Source organism: Polypterus senegalus, chromosome 1 (genome assembly GCF_016835505.1).
Source record: "Polypterus senegalus isolate Bchr_013 chromosome 1, ASM1683550v1, whole genome shotgun sequence".
Classification (NCBI taxonomy): Eukaryota; Metazoa; Chordata; class Cladistia; order Polypteriformes; family Polypteridae; genus Polypterus; species Polypterus senegalus.
In genome coordinates this window covers 284,592,176-284,612,059 of record NC_053154.1, presented here as the reverse complement: position 1 = coordinate 284,612,059, position 19,884 = coordinate 284,592,176, and the positions used below count along the sequence as shown (strand labels likewise).

General features: G+C 38.5%; 1 protein-coding gene across 3 annotated transcripts in view; it reads left to right on the top strand.

Moving 5' to 3' along the window:
- The window catches only part of nhlrc2 (NHL repeat containing 2), a 100,909-nt gene extending 89,297 nt beyond the window's left edge, over positions 1 to 11,612 (top strand). The window contains exons 9-12 of one of the 3 annotated variants that reach the window (XM_039775972.1): positions 1,327 to 1,449; positions 4,328 to 4,537; positions 6,619 to 6,829; positions 10,065 to 11,612. In XM_039775972.1, coding sequence (XP_039631906.1) covers positions 1,327 to 1,449; positions 4,328 to 4,537; positions 6,619 to 6,829; positions 10,065 to 10,318 — 798 coding nt within the window. In that variant the 3' untranslated portion in view covers positions 10,319 to 11,612. The remainder of the gene's footprint in view (positions 1 to 1,326; positions 1,450 to 4,327; positions 4,538 to 6,618; positions 6,830 to 10,064) is intronic. The other 2 variants (XM_039775991.1, XM_039775981.1) reach the window with 2 other exon arrangements.
- The last annotated feature ends 8,272 nt before the right edge of the window (positions 11,613 to 19,884 follow it).

Below are 19,884 nucleotides of genomic sequence, written 5' to 3'. Positions count from 1 at the left end.
TTCAGGATTTTTTGATAGACAGTAGAATTCATGGTTCCATCTATCACAGCAAGCCTTCCAGGTCCTGAAGCAGCAAAACAACCCCAGACCATCACACTACCACCACCATATTTTACTGTTGGTATGATGTTCTTTTCTGAAATGCTGTGTTCCTTTTACGCCAGATGTAACGGACATTTGCCTTCCAAAAGTTCAACTTTTGTCTCATCAGTCCACAAGGTATTTTCCCAAAAGTATTGGCAATCATTGAGATGTTTATTAGCAAAATTGAGACGAGCCCTAATGTTCTTTTTGCTTAACAGTGGCTTGCGTCTTGGAAATCTGCCATGCAGGCCGTTTTGCCCAGTCTCTTTCTTATGGTGGAGTCGTGAACACTGACCTTAATTGAGGCAAGTGAGGCCTGCAGTTCTTTAGATGTTGTCCTGGGGTCTTTTGTGACCTCTCGGATGAGTCGTCTCTGTGCTCTTTGGGTAATTTTGGTCTGCCGGCCACTCCTGGGAAGGTTCACCACTGTTCCATGTTTTTCCCATTTGTGGATAATGGCTCTCACTGTGGTTCGCTGGAGTCCCAAAGCTTTAGAAATGGCTTTATAACCTTTACCAGACTGATAGATCTCAATTACTTCTGTTCTCATTTGTTCCTGAATTTCTTTGGATCTTGGCATGATGTCTAGCTTTTGAGGTGCTTTTGGTCTACTTCTCTGTGTCAGGCAGCTCCTATTTAAGTGATTTCTTGATTGAAACAGGTGTGGCAGTAATCAGGCCTGGGCGTGGCTACAGAAATTGAACTCAGGTGTAATACACCACAGTTAGGTTATTTTTTAACAAGGGGGCAATTACTTTTTCACACAGGGCCATGTAGGTTTGGATTTTTTTTTCTCCCTAAATAATAAAAACCATCATTTAAAAACTGCATTTTGTGTTTACTTGTGTTATATTTGACTAATGGTTAAATGTGTTTGATGATCAGAAACATTTTGTGTGACAAACATGCAAAAGAATAAGAAATCAGGAAGGGGGCAAATAGAATATGAAATACAGTGGTGTGAAAAACTATGCTGCTGTTAGAAACTTTCAATCACTGATTTATCTATGCTGCTGCATTTGTGAAAAAATTGTACCTAAAAGTATATTTCTAAAAGCGGAGAAATTTGACCTACATATTGAAGTGCGGTATAATTTTTTCATAGTTTTATGTACTTAATATAATGTATTATGTATTGAGTATAGGTTGTTATATTGAAGATAATTAGCAGTTGCAGGTATAGAAGTATTCTAGGATGGAAGTGTAATAATGAATATATTGTTTTCTACCTCTTTCTCCTAGAATTTATTTGCCTTTGGAGACATTGATGGAGTAGGATTTAATGCAAAGCTTCAGCATCCGCTTGGAGTTGCATGGAATAAACAGAAAGGTTTGCTTTATGTTGCTGACTCATATAACCACAAGGTAAAGTTAGAAAATACTTCTTGCACATATTAAAATAAAATTAAAGCAGCCTTCATGTTTTCTGTTTCTGCATGTTAGACAGCATAAACATTATTTAATTTCTCAGTTTATTGTTTGGTTGATAAGATGTTAGTCACTCCATACATTATAGCTGATCAGTAGTCATCAGTATTAATCAATAATACCTGAATATTTAGTCTTTTCTGTGAATGGAAGAATGGTCACACCTACAGTTTGGTATAAAACAGGCATATGTCAGAATATTCTGTCATGTTTTTTGGATTTAAGCATGTAAGGAAAGATGTTTAGAACAAAATTTATCAAAATAATGACAGTAACAATGTAAATGTACTAATGGAAACTTTGTAAATGCACTTTCCACTAGAACATATTACATTTGAGTTCCAATGTTTGTGTGCTAAAAATATTCTGTGTACACTGTAAATGAAGAATGAATTGACCAATCGTTACACTATTTTGTATTATTGGAATTCCAGCTATTCAGCTTCAGCCTAACCAACTGTCAGAAGCTCGCAAAATTTGTCATACACATTTAGGACTTGAAAGAAAGACTGGTGAATTTTTCAGTTCAGTCTAAATGTGGTGTTCTTATCTTTAAATGTTTTTGTGTTTTTTAACACAGTAGAAAAATATCTAAACTCTTTAATTAAAAAAATAAAATAGTGTTTACATTTTATAGTTTGTTTTTTTTTTTTTGTAATTGTCAGGGTGCCTGTGTGTGGCAGGGATTTTTCTCTCTATTATATTAAATAAGTTTTCTGTCGTGTCCGCGACATTACTTCTGCTGTGCACAGAAGTCTGTCCGTACCACCCCATGACACTCTCAGTGCTAATTTGCCTTTCAATGCAGTCGGTTATAATGTCCGGGCACAAAAGCAAATTATCTATTCAAGAACTTCGAATTTTAAATCATGATAGAAAAAGAGTGTCAAGAGCTGATAAAGAATGAACAAAAGAGAGCAGCATATAATAAAAATCAAGAAGAAAGAAAATCATCAATAAATGAAAAAGAGAAAAATATCCCAAACAATATGCAAACAGAAATACAAAAAAGCAATGATTATAAAATGTAAGTTAGAGAATAAAGTAATTCATAATATTGTTTTTGACAAGGATTTATTGTAATTAAATTTTTTATTTACTTTTTATTACATTTTGTTGTTTTACTTCTACTTTTACTTTTTACTATGTTTTATTATTCATTGCTATTTAAATAGACAGTTGTACAGTAGTTAAATACTCCAGTAACTGATATTCTATCTATAATAACTACTGTAAGCGCCAAACTATTTTCCTCCCCTGCCCTACATACTCTTCAATATACCATCTCTTTTAAAGAGAATTGCTTTCTCTAACAGAGGAGCACCTTGATGCCCTTCGAGCAGCTCAGGCCCACCCTGGAGCTTGGCAAACAAAGTGAGCAGGGGGCAGAGCCCCCTAGTTTTTAATAAAAATTTTCTACTACAAGAAGTTGGCTTTTTAGATCTGCTTTTAAAGCAAAATGAAATGTAAAAAATTAACCTATAGTGGTATTGTATCTTTCATATATTTTGGTAAATTCACAGAGTCTACTGCACTTTTATTGTAAATGCAGAGAAGATTGTGCTGGTAATACCAGATTTTTTTATTTTTGTCTTTTGCTTCATATACTCTTGTAAATAACAGAATACTGTAATGTTAAATCCTATATTTGTTTTCTCAAAGCTGCATGTCCTCCAGTCAGGAACTTGGAATGTTATAGACGTAGGAATATTCTAAAAGTATGTTTTGTTTTCCTATTCTCATAAATGGTCATGGTATTCATTCACCCTATCAACAGTCTTTTACTTATTTTGTAGAGGTCAAGTAGTCAAAAAGACTTTTAATTAAAAGCATCTGGGGAACTGTGGAATTACAGTAGATTTTTAGCAAACTACCAAACATAATCTGTCATATCTTGTTTAATGCAGTGACTGTTAATTATGCTTCATTTTAAAATATTTTAATACTAATGAAAACTTACATTTATGCCTACTTTCCTAACTAGCAGCAATTATGAAGTTAAATACAGTAGTCGTATGATTAGTGCATTTTCAGTTTGAACATTACAACAGGTCAGTTTAAACAAATCTCAGATTGTCACATTTAAGTAGTAAGCTGTTTTAACCCCATTTTACTGTGTCACAATTGGAGTGCTCATAATCCACATATTATATATTGGTGGTCATTTGGGAGGAGGGGAAGTTAAATTCTGTTTCAAGATGCAGTACTTTGCTTAAAGTTTTTTAGAAAGTAAAAAGAGCTATTTTGTATTTGTTTTTGTCTATTTGATATTGTGGTTTCTCTTTTTTTTTTTTACTTTTTTTTTAATATGATTTTTGAGTTTGCATTTTGTTTAATCCTCTGATAATAATACTAAGGCCCATATGATCACAGTTACAATAAAGAAGAATCTTACTTTCTGTCTTTGCAACCTAAAGATTAAATACGAATTTCTACACTTTTTTCTTTGTTTAGGAGGTATGTGTTATTCTAAAACATTGAGTTATACTGTTGCCATACACATTGTAATTTAATGTTTTGAAGAACATTAAAAAAAAATCATCATTAAATGACATTTCAGAGTACTTTACATATCCTAAAGGAAATGAATCTCTAGATTTAGAGAGAGTTTTTTGTTTTACAACATAGGACCAAACATTTGCGTTAATAGTAATAGCATTCCTGTAAACCCAGACCTTAAAATTATTTGCTCTCAACAAATCAGATAAAATATTTGGCAATGTGTGTTATTCAGCTATGTCAGGAAATTACATTTTAATGGTTTGTGGATTTGTGCTTATTTGTTTGTTTGTTTGTTTTTGCTTCCTAAAAACAGATTAAAGTTGTTGACCCCAAAACAAAGGAGTGCACTACATTGGCAGGTACGGGTGAAGCTGGCAGCTCCTTTGCCCAAAACCTTACTGATTGTGCTTTTAATGAGCCCGGTGGACTGGCTGTCAATGAAAATGGAACATTATTATATATAACAGATACAAATAATCACCAGATTAAAGTACTGGATTTGGAAGCACAACATGTGTCACTGGTAAGAAGCAAATACTAACATTATTTAAAAAATATTCTTATTGCTAGTCCCTTAAAGAAATTAAGCACATAATATTTTATTTCATGGATGAGATTTGCCTGAAAATGTAATTGCCCAAGAATGATGGTTCTTTTTCTTCTAGCTTGGGTGCACCGATTAGTTTTGCTTTAGTTTTAGAAGTAGATGTGTGTTGTAGTAATCCTATTAGAAATGTATCAGTTATAGCTGAACAACATTTCTGAAATACAGTTTTACATTATATATGCTGAAGCTTAAATAAATATTCATTCAATGATCTTCATGTAACACTGTCCAAAGATATGCTGTCCCTTTGGTTGACATCTGAATTTTGCACTGGCAGGTCTTTAAAGGGTTGTTGTGACCTAAAATAGACTTGCATGACATTCAAGTTAAGTTTCAGCCTTCCGTCTCTTGCTGCCTAGATCTGTACTGCATTCATGTGACATTTTATGGATAACTTACTTTGGCAAATGCACGTTTGCCTCTACTACAATTACTGAAAGTACTTTAATGTTGAAATTGTGACTAGTGGATGATACTGAACAAGGTATTTACCAGGAGACTGTGAAAAAATCAGATATGTACAGTATTTAATGTATATGGATCAGTGTTAAGTCAGAAGCTGCTAAACATCAATCTTTTGGACCAACTTATTTCAGTTCAGGCATGTGGTGTGGCCCAAGCCTATCCTGGCATCAGAATGCCTTTATCCTTACTGACACAAAATTACTAAAGATATGGAGTTTTTAAGTCTGTATAAAAATGAGAGTACTGTAAAGCAGATGTTCTGTCATGTTCCACAACTTCTAGGGAATGTCAAATTGATGACTGCACCTGAACACCTAAGCATGTCAGTTTACATGCTGGAAATCTCTGGGTATTTGTATGTTTCCAAAGTATCGCACCTTGTCCCCTTTTTCTCATAGCTAATAACATGCTCCCTGAATGAACCAGTGGGTGTGCGAACTGAGGAGTTTAACTCCTTTTCATTAAACATAAAATGTGAGACAAATGATAGAAAAACTCCAAAACACCCATATTTCTTATTCCTTGTTGTTGCATTATATTCACTGTGCTACCAGTTTAGTCTTCATTGGTTTTCAACAAATGCTTACAAAGAGCCCACCCCTATGACTTCTGAGAAAATCAAACCTGTTTCAGTTGAGTTGCTGGGTATATCAAACTGCACAAATGGAAATAACAGGGGACACCACTGACTCGGTAACATTACATAAATGAAGTCTACAACTGGAAATCCCTAGAAGTCATGTTATGTCACGTCAGCTTAATGCTACTTTTTGCATTTATCCATAATGTCAGCAAACATACCAGAATCAAAATGTTGCCAAAGGTGAGTTGGTTGGCTGTTATAATGTAGTTCTGAGTTATGCAAAGTTCAGGTATATATCTTTATAATATTTTTACTTTTCTGTTAAAAAATCTGTTTTTCACATCCCTTGTATTATACCACATAGCTGAGGTATGTGTACCATGAACATTCTTGGAGTGAGGGATGAGCAGTACATTTGAACTGTTTAAATTAGTGTATCCTATTTCCTGGTATTCTAAAGCCCCTGACAGCAATGGGCACAAGCCATGGGCAGCTGTGAATGTCATATACACAGTCATCAAAATAAAGCATGATAAACAGCAAGATGTATGAATATAGTATTCCTGGATTACTCAGTCTTCACTTCAGGTACTAATGTTAGTGTTAAAATGGATGAGTGTGCATTTCAATAGCTGATAAGATGAGGGTAAAGTGAATATAGCTGTAATTTCACAAGTTATGTGATAAGCATAAGTAAGTATGTATGTTGATAAGTATATGTTGTGTTAAAGTCCTGCTGTTCATAAATAAAATAAAAATTACAAATAAATAAATGTCTCCTTATATCCAATCAGTGTACAGTATCCATTTTATCTCTGTATTCTTTATTTTACCTGGTGTGAATAAATTAGTTAAAGAAACACAAAAAATTCAGTACATATTTAATATAGATCACACATTTGATTATGGTGATACAGAAAATGTCATTCTTGCTTTTTGTTTATTTCAGTTACCTGTCACTCTGCGGCCAGCTGATACAGTCGATAGTTTACGTAGTCCAATAAGACCGCCCAAGCAGTCCAGATCCTCCCCAAGGATTGAAATGTCATCTGTAATTGTGTCTGTGGGGCAGAGTCTTCAGTGTGAGCTTGCACTATCACTCCCAGCAGACACAAAACTGACAGAGGAAGCTCCAAGTCTTTGGGCCCTATCTTCTGAAGGTACATGTTATTTTGGCAACATACATTGCTTCTGTTCATTCACTGTATCTATGCTAATCGTCATAGAACTAATCTTCTGTAATTCAATTAGGGATGCCACGTTACCAGAATTTTTGTATTCGATGCCACTGAAATTTTCTAGTACTCCATATCTTTCAATACCATGGCAAAAACAGGAATCCCATTCAGTGGCTTTTTTCAAAGTACTGTACCTCTATTTATTGAAGTGAACAGTATTGTGCTTTTTTCTGTAATACAGTAGTTAGCCAGCTATCACTTAAATCACAGTTTCTTAAATTATGGGTTATATCACAAAGTGGGACTCTGATTGCCACTGTTTGGTCACATATGGTTGTAACTCAACATTGTATTTAATGCCAGTGGGTCTCATAAGTTTGTGAAGGGTCTCGCAACGGGTTGCCATGGGTTGTTTAAGCAATAGACATTACTCCACTTTGACATTATCAGTGATTCTCCAAGGGCACACTGGTACTGCTACCAAACCACTTGGGTTGTTGTTATTTGTACTCAATAAATTTATAAATTTAAGACAGCATCATATTTTTCAATGAACCATTCATATATATGACATGAACTTTCACTTACGGGTTACACTAAAGAACAGTAGTTTGCTTACAAAAGCCAAATGAGTTCAGTGTTCGCAGATCATATTTAGCAGTGAAATATGCTGTATTGCTTGTCCTATTAACTACATGTTTTGGCGATTACACATCTCTGTTAACACGTTGTATTAAAAAGGTGATGTGCCTTGTTTTTCAAAGCATTTTGATTCACTTTTGGCTTAGTTGATTTGATGTTATTATTATGTTGTTTCTTTTTTTTTTTAACTGGAGTATTCAGCTAGCACAATCTTGAGTAAATAAATGGTTGAATTTTACCTTTGAACTTTTTATCTTATGTAGTCTGAGACAAGCACTTGGCCTTCTGCGGTGCACCCTGCTACTTTAATTCCTCTTCCTTAATCAGTAAAAGGTGCAATATAAACACAAGATGCATTTGTTGAGTCTCACTAATATATTTTGTCAGCAATAAACCAAAGTATGTGTGTCTTAATTTTTCATTAAAATATAAGCTGTTGTCTCTATTATTAAAGCAGTGGGTTGGTGTCTGTTTATCCTGCTCTTATATATAAATTTATGTTTACTTAAATTAAGAGTATCACTAAAGAAGCTCCATCCTTAAGTTGTTGAAATAAATTTGCTTTGTTGATGACCTGAGCATCGTATAACTGTTGGACAAATTCTGAAACTTTCCCACTGTCAACTGAGTTGCACAATGTTTGTTTTCCCATTGCCACTTTGAACTTTTGGCCTGACCATGGATTGTAAGCCAGTGAATGCCTGGAAAACTTCAGGATCAAAATCTATCAATTCATTTTCATGTTTAGCGTCATGTGGAGTCCAATGCAGAAGTTAATTCTAAATGAGGCTTTAAACCTTCACGGAATACTGTCATGGACGCAGCCATGCTCACTCATAGCATCACAGTTTAGAATTGCTTGTTATCCTAAAGCTGTACCTGTTGTTTTGAAAATACACTCAATCTCTCCGTCTTGACTCAGAGTAGTAGCTATTAAAAATGGATGGACGAATTTTCCTTAAAATGAATTATTGGTGCAGATGCTTTACATGTTTATTAAAAATATTACCATTGCTATTTGATGTACAGGTAATCTTATGAGTATTATATGTAAATCATGACATCTAATTATGGTGAGTAATAAATGATAATGCAGCAAGTGGGATGCACTTCTTATAATTATACTCCGGTTTAAAATACAAAATATAAAAAAATACACTATATGGACAGAAGTATTGGGGCACACCTCTTAATTATTGAACTCGGGTGTTTCAATCAGATCCATTGCCACAGGTATATAAAATCAAGCACCTAGCCATGCAGTCCCCATGTACAAACATTTGTGAAACAAAATAGGTCATTCTGAAGAGCTCAGTAACTTCAAGCATAGTACAATGAGAGGATGCCACCTTTGCAATAAGACAGTTAATGAAATTTCATCCATGCTGGATATTCCGTGGTCAACTGTATATGGTATTATTGGAAGGTAGAAACGTTTAGTAACAACAGCAACCCAGGCACGCAGCGTAAGACCATGTAAATTCACAGAACGACTGCTGGTCCATGGTGCATAAAAGTCGCCTGCACTCTGCTGATTCCATAGCTGAAGAGTTCCAAACTTCCACTGGCATTAATGTAAGCACACAAAGCTGTGTGCAGTGGGAGGTTCATGGAATGAATTTCAGTGACCGAGCAACTGCATGCTAGCCTCACATCACCAAGTCCAATGTCAAGCGGCAGTTGGAGTGGTGTAAAGCACACTGCCACTGGACTGTGGAGCAGTAGAAATGTGTTCCCTGGAGTGACAAATCACGCTTCTGTTTGGCAGTCAGATGGCCAAATCTGGTTTTTGGATGATGCCAGGAGAATGCTACCTGCCTGACTGTATTGTGCCAACTGTGAAGTTTGATGGAGAAGGAATAATTGTGTGTGGCTGTTTTTCAGGGTTTGGGCTAGCCCCTTTAATTCCAGTGAAGGACAATCTTAATGCTTCAGCATAATAAGACATTTTGCACAACGCTAGGCTTTCAGCTTTGTGGAAACAGTTTGGAGATAGCCCTTTTATATTCCAACGTGACTGTGACCCAGTGCACAAAGCAAGGTCCATAAAGACATGGTTGGATGAGTTTGGTGTGGAAGAACTTGACCTGCCCAGAGCCCAGACCTCCACTCCATTGAACACCTTTGAGATGAACTGGAATGGAAATTGTGAGCCAGTCCTTCTCATCCAACATCAGTGTCTGACCTCATAAATGCTCTACAGAGTGAATGGCACAAATTCCCAAAGAAACACTCCACAATCTTGTGAAATGTCTTCCAAGAGGAGTGGAAACTGTTTTTTTTTTTTTTCACAAATAAAATGGCCTCTCTGAAGATTTTTTCTGTTCTCCTGTATCTGTTAGGACTTCATTTGGGATTTCTGGTTTTCTCTTGTGTCAGCTACTTGGTGCTAGGTTATCTAACAACAGTAAATGGACATACGTGATGTTAAAGAATGAACTGATTGATAGAATTGCCAGCATTAAAATATGTGCTTTATATTACAGTGCTGTTGTATGAGTCTTCACTGTTTTAGTTTTCTTTTTAAGAATTGGTGTATGAACATTTGTTGCTAATGTTTACTTTTTTTTTTAAGGCAATGATTGGCTTCAAGGGCAGAATACGATGGGCCAAATACAGGACCTATCAATACCACAGCTGATCCCTGTAACCATACCTTTAGGTCAGCCTGTCACTGGCCTTGTGCTTGTTGTGGACGTCTTCCTGTACTTTTGCAGTAAAAAGGATGGGGCCTGCATGATGAAGGGGGTGACATTCAGGCAGCCTCTTCAAATAAGTAGCTCAAACCAAACAAGCACATCAAAAGTCATGTTACAATATAGCTTCTAGTAAACAGATACCAAATAATTCTGGTTATGAAAACACTGTGTGGATGAGAATATTTTTGGTTTTGTACTCCTGCTCTTATACTTTTAATAATTAAAACTATTTATTTTATTTCTGTATGGTATTACATTTTCCTCTCTCTTCAAAATGTGTAATTTAACACAAAGAAGAACGAAGTGTGTACAGTTTGCTGATAATTACTAAAAATATTCCGTTAGCCTTGAACTTTTTCAAGCTAAGTACTTGTGGATTTTATTTAACAAAACTGCCTTAAAGCAACATAGTTTTTTAAAATATTATTTTCTAAAATATTTACAACTAAGAAAATAATAAAGATTTTATTTCTCTGACCCACTTGTTTTTGTGAACGACTTCCTTTTTAAAAATGGCAATATAATTAAATGCTGTCATCCCAGCAGTGGCTCTTTTTTTTAAAGGTAAAAATGGGTTTGGAATATCTTCATGACAATCACGTTTTTCAAGTAAGTTCAGTATATTATTTATGACATTACCCATTGGATGTTTCAAGGCAAAGATATATAATACAAGTAGGTAAAACTTAAAATACTATGTAATATAGGTACATAAATTGTGTGTCTGCATCACATTCAGCATACACCAGCTTGTGTTAAAATAAATGTGAAAAAATCTCCCTTATATCGATAAGTTAACCCTTAACTTCTGTCTTTTCTTAGTGTTACTTTTCTATTTATATATTTTATCTTAGTCATTTTCTAGATCATTAATCATTGTACATTATTTTGCTGTACGAGCAACTGGGAGTCGCATTATTATTTTAACCAGATGCCCGTTTCTGTATTATTTGACTTTATATACATGATATATATGGATTTTAAAGATGCATCTGTATAATTAAAAAAAAAAAAAAAAAAAAGTTTCCTTTTGTGTATATAAGGTTTGGCAGCATCCATGGTGCTTGTTTTTTGACAGACATATTAATAATATTTACATAATTATCCGATGACTTTTTCCTTGTAGGACAGTGATTGGTCCAAAAATTAATTTGACAATCTTACATTCATCATGGCTGTCCGTTGATCAGACAATGACGCTGTCCATCCATTTGTCCATCTCCATCACTCCCCCTCCTATGTGTACACTGGTGGGAGAGCAAGCCAGTCTGGGAAAGGCAGACCCAAGTTACATGGAATCCTGTCCTCCTAAGTGATGCCCAGGATCCTCTGGAGGCAGCGGATATGGAAGCTATTAGTGTGGATTTGCTTCCGGTAGGCACAGACTCAGTGAAGGGAATCTTACATTAACATGAAGAACACAAGTACATTTAAGAGAAACATGAGATTACCTTAAGGTGGAGCATTTATTAGTGCTTTTTGTGAAGGAAATTCATTTTTATATAATGTTAATTACTCTAGACCTTTAATATGTTGCAGTTTCCAAGAAAATGCAGCCCTTTGGTCTACCAATGTATATTTTTGTGCTTACAGTTGCATTATGCTAAATATTGAGTTATTTCTTTATAGATGTATATATTTATCTGTAGCTAGAAATATTGATCAAGTTATTCCTGGAAATGGCAGTGACAGTGTTAGTAAAAGTCCTTTCAAAATATTTACTTTTCCATATGCTTTGTTATTTGGTTGAAGATTCAAAGATACAGTAATTACTTTAACATTTTGTACCATTTGCTGCCATACTTTACACTCATAAGACATAGTGGCTGTTTGTTTTTTTGTTTTTCTCAATTTTTTCCTTTTTCTTTGTGCTGCATGCGATCACCCAGTGTATTTAGAAAATACTTAGAATCTTTGATAAATCTTAATTCCTTATAGCTGTGCCCCATTAATTAAAGTAATACATTCATGATTTATATTAGATTTGATTAACTGTTATAGGAATCTCAATAAATCAGGTGATTCATTTAAACCAGGGGTAGGCAACATCGTTCCTGGAGGTGTCACAGTGGCTGCATGTTTTTGTTCTAACCAAGTTTTTTAATGAGAAGTCAATTATTGCTGATGAAGCACTTCTTTCTCAAGTGACATCTTGATGCTTCATTTTAGTGGTCTCATTTGTCAAGGTTCCCCACCCTTAATTACTTATTGCTATTGATGGCTCCTTATTAACAATTAGATGAAGCAGTTCTATGCGTAACTTGTTTCCATTTACATTTATGTGGATTCATAATGCCCTATTGGTTTAATAAAACACTTAAGAGAAAAATATGATAGACTGAAATTCTCTCTTTTAGGCTTGTAGAGAAAAGTCAAGCAAAATGACAAGTTTTATTAGCTAACTAAAAAGATTACAATATGCAAGCTTTCGAGGCAACTTAGGCCTCTTCTTCAGGCAAGATGTAATTAACTATTTTAGGCTTCAAATTATTTAGATGATATCTATGGAAAGGAAAAAAAATCTATGATATAGGAGCCTAACATTACAAAATAACAAGCCACAAAATTAAATAAGGTCTGAGACTGACAAGGATTGGTTTCAATTGGGTTGGAACAAAAACTTGCTGCCACTGTGGCCCTCCAGGACTGACACTGCCCACCCTGATTTAAACCAATAGGATGAAGAGAATTTAATTTAAAGATTTGCACCAGAGCAGACTGCCGAAATTTACCTCATCTGGACTGCAGTTTGAAAACAAAGTCCAAGGCTTATTGGTTTTTCCCCAATAAAATCTCTAGATGCAGAAATTGGTCTTAATATTACTTTTGTGTTCTACAATATGATGTTGAATTGTGCCTTTTTTATGTGAACTTTCTTCACAGTGTTATTTCTGTCGTTAAATTTTGATTTCTGTTTTATATAATTTGCTTGTATCTTGGTTAACTTTTCTGGTTATCTGATATTGTTTTGTAAATCAACTTATTTTCAGCTTTGCATTGCTAATCAGTTTAATTTCAATTCTGACCATCAATATTAACCAGTTTATGCATGTTGGGTACTTTTTTTTTTTTAAATATAAAGACAGAGGGCTGCCAAAATATAAATGCAAACGAAAAAAAGCTATGGAAGGTGAAAAAGTAGTTTGTTCCAGACTGCTGTCCCCACACTGTAAAAGATTTCTTATTTTTCTTTGGCCTAACTATGTGAATGAGCCACTGCTTTCCTTTCTATCCTTTTTAAATCTTAGTTCTGAGCAGTACATATTAAGGGATGTGCCAAGCCTGCACATGTTAACAATTTTACCAAACCTTCAGCCCTTCAACCTTTGCTTCTTACAACACTTGCAGTAACTAAACTCAGTAGAAAGCTTAACCTCCAACTTTTTTTCTCTTTCACAGTTGTGCCTTGATCCTCCCAATCACTGACTTTCACCTTTAGCATCAATCTTTATCATAGTTCTTATCATTGTAAAAGGAAATGGCATAACAACATTAATTTAGCAATAACCGCTGGGTCGTTCAGAAGTGAGTTACTGAACTTCTTTGTATGCAGCTTTGTGCTTCCCGTATGTGCTGCAATGAGGTGAATGGCTGGCAGGGCGGAGAGAGCAGCAGACCCAGGGGCCAGGAGACACTCATCATGAATATCTCCTTGACACTGACATTGTATCCACTTTTTATGTCCATCAGGAGGGTCAGAGGGTTGTCACCAGGACAGGCACCAGCCACCTTTCAACCACCTTATAACTAGCTCCACTTCTCAAATATTTAGAACTGGATCTCCAACATATGGAATCCCATGGAATTTTGAGAGATGCCATACAAGAGGTGAGAGCTGAACTCATCCCAAACCTAGACCATGAGATTATATCAAACAGAATGCAACCATTCAGTCCATCAAGTTTGTTTAGCTAATCGCTGAACTGTCCCAATATCTCATCCAGATGTTTGTCAAAGGTTGTTAAGGTTTCTGCTTTAATTCCATGTCTTAAGTCATTTTTGCAGATTCCCACAACTTCAAGTAAATATTTTTTTCTGGCTTCATTCCTTACTGTTAATTTCCAAACATAGGAGTTTACTGAACACTCACGGGACACCCTGCATATTTTGTTCTTCAGGCTTTATCTAGTCAAAGTCCTTTTTTCATCTGAGCCAATTGCACAACCAAATGTTGGAAGCTCAGCACCTTACTCCACTAGAAAGTCTAGATGGCTGCATAGCTTACCTTTCATTTAGAATGAAGCTTGTAACTATCCTCACAGCTTCCAAGAACATTTCCCATGGAAAAAAAAATCCTAAATTATTTGATAGTTGAAAAACTGACATTGCGTGTAGATACTGTATAAGATCAAGAATGGCTGCGAGGGCTCTGAGGGCAGATAAGGAGGCGTTTGTTAGAGGAATCTGTGAGCAAGTGACACACCATCTGTGGTCTAGCGACCCACGTCCTGCTTACAGACAAATCGAAGCATTACACACATCCGAATCTGTTCTTCAGAGAGTCACAGTCAGGACGGCTGATGGAGCAGTTTTTACTGGTGACACTGCAGTTGTGACCTGCTGGGCTGGCTACTTTGAGCAGTTGTTCAAAACTGATCCTCCGGCTAGGACGTTGGATATCTCTGGGTCCATGGTCCTTGAGGCTGTGTTGTGTAGCGGGTCCACAGGACACAACAAAAGGGCCACTTTTAAATAAATAATCACCACTCTCGTGGCTTAGCAAGGGGGCTTGGTAGTGTGGCTGAAGCGGTTCTCGGGGCGATTCGCGGTGTGGGCGAAGTGCACAGGTTAGAAACTGTCCACATCCCTGATTGTTCCTGTGGCCGCTGATTTGCCACAGCTGCCATGCCCTCTTGATAAATAGAAGCGCGAGTCGGTTAGAGAGGGGGGAGAAAGAAGAAAGGAGAGAAAAGAACAGAGGTTGCAGGAAGAAAGCAGGAAGCAGGGGATATATAGAGAGAGAGAAAGAAAGAAAGTCGGTGCAGGAGAGTGAGCGAGTGTAGGCTCGCATTGCAGTTGGACAGAGAGCCTGGGTGTTTGGGCCGATACACAGGGAATAGTAGTAGTGGTCATTCCCGCTGAGTGATCATAGAACGGGATTGGCTGTAAGGCAGATGACTCTCCGTGGAAGGCAGTGAGAGTTGGGACTTGGGGAGTGTATTCCCCAGTGTGGGCGCCCTGGTCCACACGGTAGAAGCAGGGGAGCCATAAGTAAAAAGAAGACCCGTGCTTTGTGTTGTGTTTTGATTTTTAAAGGAGACTGTAGACTGTTTTCCTGCAGTATTTTAACCTCAGGGCGGCACGGTGGCGCAGTGGTAGCGCTGCTGCCTCGCAGTTAGGAGACCCGGGTTCGCTTCCCGGGTCCTCCCTGCGTGGAGTTTGCATTTTCTCTTCGTGTCTGCGTGGGTTTCCTCCGGGCGCTCCGGTTTCCTCCCACAATCCAAAGACATGTAGGTTAGGTGGATTGGCGATTCTAAGTTGGCCCTAGTGTGTGCTTGGTGTTTGTGTGTGTCCTGCGGTGGGTTGGCACCCTGCTCAGGATTGGTTCCTGCCTTGTGCCCTGTGTTGGCTGGGATTGGCTCCAGTAGACCCCCGTGACCCTGTATTCGGATTAAGCGGGTTAGAAAATGGATGGATGGATTTTAACCTCATTATTTTTAAGACTTTTTCTATTTATTGGTTTTAACCTCCACGTCTGTTTCAATGGATTATTTATTTAATGACTTTTGAAGCACTGCACTTTAATTGGACACTTTTGGTTTTGTTTTGATGACTGACTGTTTTAATAAAAGCACTTGACACTTTTGCACCATCCCCTTGCTTTGTTGTTGCCTCACTGCTAAGCTCATCGGTGACATTACTGACGGTGACGGGTTCAAGGGCTCCCAGACAGAAGATGAGAGCATTCAACAAACCCGCATCGTCACAGGCTGATCCTCCAATTAGCTGTAAACCACCCAATCTCACTGAGATTTTACAGGTGGTGAACCAGCTGAGGGTGGAAAGGCTGCAGAGATCTGTAGTATCCAGGGTGAACTTCTCCAGACTGGTGGTAAGGCTGTCCTCCTGGCATTGCAAGCAATCTTTGCTTCCATTTAGGAGACTGGCATCATCCCAACTGACTGGAAAATGGGACTTGTCGTCCCTATCTGGAAAGGGAAGGGTGATCGCCTGGTTTGCAGCAACTACAGGGGGATAACACTGCTGTTGGTGCCAGTTAAGGTCTTTGCTAGGGTCATCCTCAATAACATCAGTGATCACTTGATCACCTACCAGCTACTGGAACAGTCTGGTTTTGCGCCTAAGAAGTCAACCATCGACCGCATCCTGGCACTGAGGGTTCTCATGGAGCGCAAACGCGAATATTGGCAGAGTTTCTTTGCAGCCTTTGTCGATTTTTGTAAAACGTTCAACTCAGTTGATCGAGTTGTCCTGTGGGACATCCTGAGGGTTCTTGGGATCCCCTCAAGATTGCTGGATATCATGGCCAGCCTGTACACTGGTACTGTGAGCATTTTTCCCATTTGATTCTGGGATTTGTCAGGGGTGTGTTCTTGCTCCTACTCTGTGCAATGCTTTTATGGACTAGGTGTTGGGCAAGGTCGTGGGGCATCTGTTGGTGAAGAAAGATTCACAGATCTTGACTTTGCTGATGAAGCTGTGATCTTCGCAGAGTCAATGGAGGCTGTGATCGGGGCGCTTGAGAGACTGAGTGAGGAGTCTGAGTGTCTGAGCGCATTACCTGCATTGTGAAGGAGCGTCAATTATGACACTATGGCCATGTGGCAAGTTTCCCCGAAGGTGATCCGGCTCGTAAGATCCTTATTGTTGGGGACCCAAATAGCTGGACCAGGCCAAGGGGTCGCCCACGTAACACCTGGCTGTGGCAGATAGAGGGTCATTTCCGGAGAGTGGGACTGGACCGTGTGTCTGCCTGGGGGTTTGCAAACCGGGATCTGAGTTGTTTCGTCATGTAGTGCGTGTGGCAACGCACTGTACGTGCATGCGCCCCAATTTGACTTGACTTCCTAGTCGCTGAAGTTTCCCCTCGCAGCACCAAATGTGCTGATAAAAATGAGTGCTCCCTGCAATGGACTGGTGTCCTGCGGTTCACGCTGGGCACCCAGTGAGCTCTGAATCGGGTGTGTGGGCTCTTCTGCAGAGGCACACCTTGTTCTCTTTGATTCTTTAGCTTCCTGATGCCCCCCCACCCCCACACCTTATTTTGTGATTTGATGCCCTTCAGTTAGGCTTTGCAGTCATTTGGCCTTCTAACCTTGTTGAGGTCCCGTGGTCAGCTGTGAGTGTGAGAATAGTGCCAAGTTACGTGGATCCCAGGAAAGGACATTTGTTTTCTGGTGAAGTCAGGAGATTTTCTTTGTTGTTGATGCATTTTTATAATTAGCAGCATGCCTCATCACGAGCGGTAAGGTGACACTGACAAAGCAGTTGCAGCCTCTCTGACGTCCTACATGAAATGTGATGTCTACCAAGAATGAGTGAGGCGAGCTGGCTGACAGCCTGCAATGTTTGGTCAGAGGAGACACTAAAGTCAACTTTAAGCACTTTGAGCTACTGTTTGTATGAAAATGTGCTATATAAATAAATGTTGTTGTTGTAAATCCTTTGGAGGCCGCAGTTCTATAGATACCTGTCATTTGTACTGCTGAGTGTGGTGGCACAGTGAATGGCACTGCCCCCTCCCAGACTTAGAATCCCAGTTCAAGTGCTGGCCATCAGCGAGGTATTTGTGTGTTTATTGTGGGGCTGCGTCAAGGGCATCTGCAAAAGAAAATAAGATTAAAGGTTACTTCCATGCTGAAAAGGAAAGAAGATTAAACACACAACATTTTGGCTGTAGAGCCTTCATCAAGTATGAGAGGAGTAGGTGACAAATATAGGAAGGGAAAGGGGAAACAAAGCCAAGGCAGATGAACAGAGAAAAGGTGAGAGTAGGTGAGGAAAAGCTGCCATTAGAGAAGACAAGGGGAGAGATTTAAATATGATTTGGTCAGTAAGTCCTGTAGAAATGTGTGACCCCTGGCAGAGGATGAGCTTAGCTTCTTCTGATAAAGCCCTGTGAGAGAACATAAATGCGGAGATAGCGTGGCTATGATCAAGAGATGTGAGGCCTTTAGTATTATCAGCTCGATGTACCCCCTGACATGGTCAACTAGCCGTCTCCCTGTTTCACCTATGTAGATGGCTGGATGCTTCCTACAAGAAATGCAATTCGATTTTTAGACTGGCAAGAGGCCCATTGTCTAATGTTGGTTTGACCAGAGGGACCAATGCAAGGGTGTGGTTGGTGACGTATTTGCAGGTGACACAGCGGATCTTGTTACACTTCAAAGTGCCTGAGGATGAATTGTGGCTCTGCTCTGTGAGCTATGGATGAGACATTTGCATCGGTTAGGTGGCTGATGGATGGAGGTTTAGGGAGGGTTTGGATAAAAGGCTCCTGTGGAAGGATCACTCTGCAAAACTGGGAGATCGTCTACCCAACAGGTCAATAAGTACAGACTGTCAGGGTGGAATGAGTTTCATTATTGGGGTTCATGTTATGAGGGTCTACTCGTGCCGTGATTGAGGGCCTGTCCACAACACAAGAAAGGGGTTCAAGACTCCTCATTCATTATAGAAGTCTGCCTCATTGCTGCAGAGGCAGTCGAGTCTAAGGAACTCTGAAAGAGGTAGAGAGCCTTTAGTGTACCAGAGACTGGAGGAGCTGGAGAGAAAGTAACTGTGAGACACTGGCTTGTAATTTCAGTATGGAAATAACCAGGAACTTTTATCATTTGCACGATCAGTCCACGTTTATGTCATCCGTCCCTGATGTCTAATGTCAGGTTGTTCAATCATTCTCAACTCCTAAGGTTAAGTATGATTTATGGTGCACAGGCGTCCCATCCAGGGACATTTCCAGACATGTGCCATTGATCTGCACTAGAATCAGTGGGGGATAAAAGATGTGCAGATGAATACTTTCAACTATTCTGAATTTGTTTGCATCTGTTAGCTTACTTTTGAAATGCGCATTTGAGGTGACACAGCGAGTAACACTACTGCCTCCCAATTCCAGGACCCCAGTCGGTGGCTGTCGATGTGGAGATTGCACGCATGTTTTCCTTGAGTTACACCAATTGGCCTTCCGCCTACCAAATATGTGCGTGTGTTAGTTTGATTAGTAATTAGGTGTGTGGTGTGCAGATGAAGTTCCCTGTGGTGGACTGGTTTTCCATCCAGTGATGGTTCCTACCTTGTTGCTCTAACTGCCACATCTTCAGTCATGTACTGGAGTAAGTAAAGCTAGGAATATGGACATTTGAATCAATTTAACCAATTCTGAATTTAATTACATCAAATAGTTTTTTTTTTAATTGTCTTTTTTCATCCAGGGCCATTTCCTGACAGGTTCAGTCATGGCAGACTTATGGTGGCCTACAGGTCAGATCACCAAGCTGATTTAAGTGAGGTTCGCCCGCCGCAGAGTGCTACGAATCCACATACATGCACATTGTTTTACTAAACTCAACCTTTTCTCCTCTTTTCCTGTCTTTTTCTTCTTTAATCCTCGCTTGCATTCCCCCCACACATCATTTCATCAAGCTTGGACCCCACTGAAAGATAAAGGCCAAGATATGAAAACCACATCTGTTAGTTGGCATATTTTTCCTTAAAAGATGGCTTGATAAC